This window comes from Pempheris klunzingeri, chromosome 1, assembly GCF_042242105.1.
Source record: "Pempheris klunzingeri isolate RE-2024b chromosome 1, fPemKlu1.hap1, whole genome shotgun sequence".
NCBI lineage: Eukaryota > Metazoa > Chordata > Actinopteri > Acropomatiformes > Pempheridae > Pempheris > Pempheris klunzingeri.
The window spans coordinates 29,856,875-29,863,340 of NC_092012.1; the positions used below are offsets into that span (position 1 = coordinate 29,856,875).

Genomic DNA, 6,466 nt, shown 5'->3' on the forward strand with positions numbered 1-6,466 from the left:
GAGTTTGGAGAAACTTTACTAAATCAGAAATAGGTTCTGCCCCTAAAGCATGTGACACGTGAGCTCATAGTTTTCTCTTCCTGGTCGTCACGGTGCCGATCCTGCTGTCGTGTCGAGATGAAACAACCCTCGTTAGGCTGTGTGACTGCGTGATCCAGCGGAAAGTATGTTTCCTCTGCCCGATCTCTCCCAAATGTGCAGCAGCAGCGGCAGGATCGGCTCACGTCCACTGTCAGGACTCTTATTCTGACTAGTGGAATAGTTGTAGGAAACTGACGGTCACACAGAGCTGGATCAGAGCTTTAGGATGCTGATGGCACCGGTAGATGACAAGCATGCGAGACGTTGGGGCTTGGCCTGCGTACGTCAAATGCGTCAGCGTAAACAATACAACATCCGGCGGAGCTGTCAAAATAAAGGTTTTAATGACGAACCCTTGCCAGAAGTAGCTGTTAGAGTAAAATAACTATGTGTACATTATGTAGGCTACTCTACTCCACTTTCATTGTATGTTGGGCTACTTCTTCTCCTTTATATTTCAGAGGGAAATATCATACATGAAATAAGCATGTAGTATACTTATACTGTACAGATATGCTAAAAAGTTATCATGTTACAAAATGATGGTTCTTTGCTGCAGAATAAACCAGCCAACAGTGCATAAAGTAGTTAGAATTAGCTTCATCTCGACCAGTTACAACAATACGATGCCAATTAGGCTAATACTTTAGGTAGAATAGAATAGAATATGCATTATGATTAGTTTTTTCTTTGAATAATGATCTACACTTATTTAGTCTTACTTAAACATAATTTTGAATACAGGACTTTCACTTGTAGCCTACATGAGTATTTGAGTACTTTGACTTCAGATTTTAATACTTCACCACTAACTGTGGCAACTTCTGAGTATTTAATTGTAATAAAATCTAGCTGCCTCAGCCCAGATCTTGAATCTTAGTCCTCGCAGCCAACAATTTGATGAGATGTCAAAAACAAAGTCTACATTTTTTCCAACTATTTGGATTTTTGAAATTTCAGACAGTTTAAATGGCTAAATTATATATCATATACAAATGTTTACTTCCCAAAACAAAGGTCTATTTGAGTAGCTTCTCATGCTGTCAGGAATAACATTACAGTATTTAAATGCTGAATCAATCATTCACAGGTCTAAAAGTAGCGTAGCTCATTATATAGAGCATTAACAATACCAAAATCAGTCTACAATATCTATCAATTGCTCCAACATCTGCAAATTCTACTCTGGTGTACTTTAACTGACTCCAAGCTGTTCACTCTGAAAACAAAAGCGCTGCTTTTATTTTGAAAACCCGAGCTTCCGCTCTGAGTGCAGCTAGCGCGGTTAGCGGCTCACTTGACGCCGCAGGGATGTCTCATGGCAGCCCAGCAGCCAGCCCTGGAAGTGGAAGCGGTCTTTGTAAAAGTCCTCGGAGCTTTTTTTTCTTGACTGTCGTTTGCCACGACTCTCCCCCTGCGGTGTCGTTAACGCGAGACAGCAGCCAGCTCGGAGACACGGAGGGAAGTTAGGCTGAAGCGAAGCGGCCACTCGCGCTGTTCCTTTGCTACAACTTCGCTCGGTCCGGCAGCCGCGACCACACCCTCCCCGCTTCCTCATAGCACCGCGGCGGGAGCGCGCAGCACGACTTTGAATCTCCGGGAGTAACGGCCGCTTCTCCCGGCGACATTTACGGTGCGGTGGACGGGAACCTGCCGAGACGAGCGAGTGAGATGTGGAAAGACCGCCGAGTGGTATGGATATGAGGAGCGACTCCCCTCGGAGGACATGCGGGGCTACACAACCTCGGGTCCCGAGTTAAGACACGGAGGAGGAGGAGGTGGAGGGCGGACAGACGGACGATGCATATGGAGTCGAGGAGACCGGAGCAACTGCTAGCTTCTAACCCAGGGCTCTGTTTGAAGAAGAAGAGGTTGAAAGTGGACTTGTGTTGCTGGAAAGTCGCCCTTTCGGTGGATTTTACTTGGGAGGACTCATGAAATGATGGTGCCGGGGGGAAACGCGAGTCTTCCCGCTGTCCAGAAGAGCTGCCCGGGTGGTGCCCCGTTTGGAACCAGCATGAGTTCGCCAGGCCGGTCAAACTCAGTGGGAACAAGTCGGACAAGGTCTCGGTGCTGTTTCAGGCTGATGGCTCAGATGCGAGTGGACACAAAATGATATCGCATTGATTACAAAAAAAAAAAAAAAGACTCAGAAAGGCATCTAGTAAATTTTGAGTTGTTTTCTTGGCTGGAGTCATTTAAAAAAAAAAAAAAAGACCCCAAGAAAAGGCATCTAGTTCCTAAATAGCACAGGCAGTTCAGCAGATGCAACTTCACTTGCTAATGTGTTCTTGTTTCAAGAGATAAGGAGCTTTTGACATTATTTTTTATTTTTTTGTAATTCTCAATCTGCACTTTGCCTCTTAGAAGGCACCCTGGTGGCACTGCAGTTTGTGTGTGATTTCTTTTTCTTTTTTAATTCATCAACCTGTGAATTCATCTGTTCCACGCAAAGAAAAAAAAAAAAAGAAACTGGGACTACAAGGAGAATATTGACTTTTTGATTATGGTGTTCAGGGCATTTAAATTAACTTGTCAAGATAAGAGCGTAATATAGCTTATTACACTGATCACACAGTAGATGTGGGGATTTTGATTGACCGTGCGACATTGTAGAATTCCTAATAACCGAGGCTGATAACTGGGAATATGCCAGATCATAGTTTAGACATTTATTTTAATATACTGTAGTGACACGTCAATTAATAATGGGGATGTTATTCAAACATAAGTAAATGCAGTAATTGAATTTTGCTCTTTCTACATGTTTACATTGAGAATACCTGTCCTGTGTGTCAATATACAGTGTACAGTTGATTAGCTCTACTCTGAAGGAAATTAAGGAAGACTGTTTGGCCAGTTGTTATTTAAAAGAGTTTGTTTAAAAAAAAAGCAGTGAGGTGAGGCTTATGTTGGAAATGTCTTAAACAGTACAATGCAGTGTGCAGCAGCAGAAAACTATAAATAAGTGAACCCCCCTCCGGAAGTGCAGTTTGACCCTTTCGACCCCTCCACTCCCCTCCTTATTATGGCTAGTGGTGGTTCTGGCAAATCGGCTAGCGAGGGATCAACCAGCACACCCAGTGGCAGTTTGCAGCAGAGGAAGCGTCTCTCCTCCATCTGTGACACATGTAAGGGCAAGATGCAGCTGGTGGCCGACCTCCTCCTGCTGTCCAGCGAGACCAGGCCGGTCATGACCTCTGAGGGCGTGGCAGTGGCCGACACCTTCGACCAGTGCCGCGACACAGTCATCGCCAGGACTAAAGAGCTCTCCATCCTCACCCACGACATTCAGAGCCAGCTCAACATGGGCCGCTTCACAGAGGTGGGGGACCGCCTCTTGGAGATGGCCGACCTGGTGGTGTCTTTGACAGAGTGCTCGGCCCACGCCGCCTACCTGGCAGCCGTGGAGACCCCCGGCTCTCAGCCCTGCCTGCCGGGCCTGGTGGACCGCTACAAGGTGACGCGCTGCCGGCACGAAGTGGAGCAGAGCTGCAGCGTCCTCCGAGTCACGCCCCTGCCGGACCTCACCCCGCAGCTCCTCCTCGAGCTCTCCCAGAACATCTCCACCAACCTCAAGAATCTGACGGACATCTCGTCGCTGGCCAGCGAGAGGTCCAGGGACCGCTTTGCTAAAGAGCAATTCAAACTGAGCGTCAAGAGCATGAGCACGAGCGGCACAGCCTTCCTGGCGTGCGTCAAAGAGGTGAAAACCCAGCCCAGTGAGCTGACCAGGAACCGCTGCGTCCTCTTCAGTGCAGCTCTGGTCCAGGCCGTCAGCGCCCTGGTCGGGTTCGCCACCGAGCCACAATTCCTGGGAAGAGCTGCGAGTATCTCCACTGAAGGGAAGGGGGTACAGACTGCAGTGTTAGGGGGGGCCATGAGTGTGGTGTCAGCCTGTGTCCTCCTCACTCAGGGCCTCAGGGACGTCGCACAGCATCCAGAGAGCAGCTCCAAAATGGCAGACTACCGTGAGCGGCTGCGTAATTCGGCGTGTGCTGTGTCAGATGGCTGCACTCTGCTCACTCAGGCACTCAGAGAACGCTCCTCTCCAAGGACTCTGCCGCCAGTCAACTCTCATTCTGTGAATTAGTTTAGGAAGAGGCAACACGAGCTCCGGTCCCCTCTGTCCTAGTCTGACGTACCAAAGAGACTCACTTGGGTTATCCCTGTTCATCAGGTTTAGAGTCAGAGTAACATCAGAAGGAGGCTGCCTGTGGGTCTGTTCAGGCGGTTAAAGTGTGGAGCGCCAACCTATGGGGTTTTGTGTCGCGCTGGATGTGACTCAAACCTTGTTAGAAACGGACCACTTGACCCGCCCGGGGCCTGACCCAGGCTCAGCCGACAGCCCAGCAGCAGACAGCAGCCTTCAAACCTGAAAAGCTTACCTCAGTTTTCAGCTCTGGTGAAAACACCAGCCTTGATGATGGATGTAGCCTCGCCGTGTGAACCTATGGTTGGCTGACCTTACATGTGCTTTGTGAGATTGGAAAGAGTGATCTGAGTGTCTCAATGCTTTTTTTTTGTTTTTTTTTTTCCAGCGTGTGAATTCTTAATTGGTAAAAGCTGCTGTGAGTGTGTGCCATAGGTTTTACACTATTTACCAGACTTCCCATAGTATTTTAAAGTGTTTTGATCATGCATGTAATGGAGTATTTATTTCAACTATTAAAAATGTTGTTTCTGATATGCTGTTGTTGGACTAATGTGCTTTGAGAAGCCAAATTTAAATGATTTATTCACCTCGATAACAAAAAGTCTTTCCAGAAATACATCCCTGTTCCTTGGAGGCACTCTGCCCTGCATGATTTATATGTTCCTCTGCTCCAACACTCAACATTCAAATGAACGGGTCTCGATCAGGCTTCTGTAGAGGCATTTGAGTCATCTAAAACATGCAGTGTACCCCCAGGACCAGGGCTGGGAAGCACCGCCTTAGGTAATCCACAGAAAACAGCAGTTTCACTTTTGCTTGTGTGAAAAACAGAACAAATGGAAGCAGTTCACAGCTGCTAATTCACCTCGTTGTGTTGGTGTGGAGGCAGAAATGTCAGAGACTGACATCATAAAACCTGGACAGATGAGATGAAAACTATCTGCATGGCTGGATACCATTAGATGGAAGAGAGTAAGTGTGGACATTGTTTTTAGTTTGGGTGAACCAGCCCTTTAAGACGCGATGACTTAAGATGAAATGGTTGTAATTTATTTATGTGATTTAGAAAGAATTGGGACGTAAGTTACTGAATAAGTTTAGTTAATTCTGTAATTAAAGCATTAACAGCCTCCTTAAGACAACAACAATATCAGGGACTACAAATCAAATCTCGAAAATATAAAGTTTAAATAAATGATGGAAAAAGAAGAAGTGCTCTTGCAGGTAAATTGTTAGATTATATTAACAAATGATTATTATTGATGCATTAATGTGTAAGTAGCATTTAAATGTAGCAGCAGGTTGGGGAGCTCATTTTAATAACTTGAGATTTTAACAACACATTTAATAGGTTTTGTAGTAAGTTTTGTGTGTAAAATCTTTATCAGTAATTAACTAGTGACTGTAGTTGTCAGATAAAGGTAGGGGAGTAAAATATATAATATGTTTTGCAGATTTGTAGAAGTTTAAACTATCAGAAGGGAAATAGTCCAGTAAAGCACATTGACATTGTACTCAGGTACATTAAAGCCTCTTACTACACCTATTCTAGTGCTGAAACAAGTGGCTAATTAACTGATTAATAGAAACATTTGTTGGTTTCAGCTTCTCAAGTGTGACGATTTAGTGCGTTTCTGTTTTATGTAAATGTGAGTTGAATGTCTTTGGGATTTGACAGACAAAACAAGACGTTTGAAGACACCTTGGGCTCCTTGGAAAATAGCAGTGGATATTTTAAAAGTGTTTTCTGGGAGAAAAAAAGAGGAGAGGTTCTGAGACGGTGAAAATAATAATCAGTTGCTGCTCTAGTGGACACATCCTGGTGGTTGTGTCTTTCAGAGAGTCCACTGAGACACGGGTTCATGCTGCTTTGTCAGTAAACACCCAACTGAAGTGATGTTGAGCAACACACTGAATCCAGAGCAGCTCCTGTAGCTGACCCTGACCTTTGACCTCCCTGTAGAAGAGCAAAAATAGATCGATGACGTCTCACATGGACTGTTTACCTCGTGTGATCCTCGCTGCTGTTCGGCGTTATTATGTCTTTTAGTCGAGCAGCCAGAGTTTGTTACAGACTTCAGGTAGTGTCACAGAGGGCATTTTGACATGTCACAGGAGGAGAAGTACAACTGTTCATAATAAAATGAGTAATGGCTGAATTCCATTTAGCTGCTTCCGTTTCAGGCTCCTGGTATTGTTCATGCTGGCTCGCCGTCACACGGCGCGCGG

The 6,466-nt window shown here is 45.5% G+C and overlaps 1 protein-coding gene across 1 annotated transcript; it reads left to right on the forward strand.

The window, feature by feature from the left end:
* Positions 1-1,393: 1,393 nt before the first annotated feature.
* tlnrd1 (talin rod domain containing 1) lies at positions 1,394-4,770 on the forward strand. The gene has a single exon (XM_070835800.1). It carries the CDS (start codon positions 3,110-3,112, stop codon positions 4,172-4,174), a length of 1,065 nt encoding a protein of 354 aa, XP_070691901.1. The 5' UTR covers positions 1,394-3,109; the 3' UTR covers positions 4,175-4,770.
* The last annotated feature ends 1,696 nt before the right edge of the window (positions 4,771-6,466 follow it).

What these genes read in the sequence shown, in the direction of transcription:
- tlnrd1 (XM_070835800.1), top strand. Translation starts at nt 3,110, where the DNA reads ATGGCTAGTGGTGGTTCTGGCAAATCGGCTAGCGAGGGATCAACCAGC.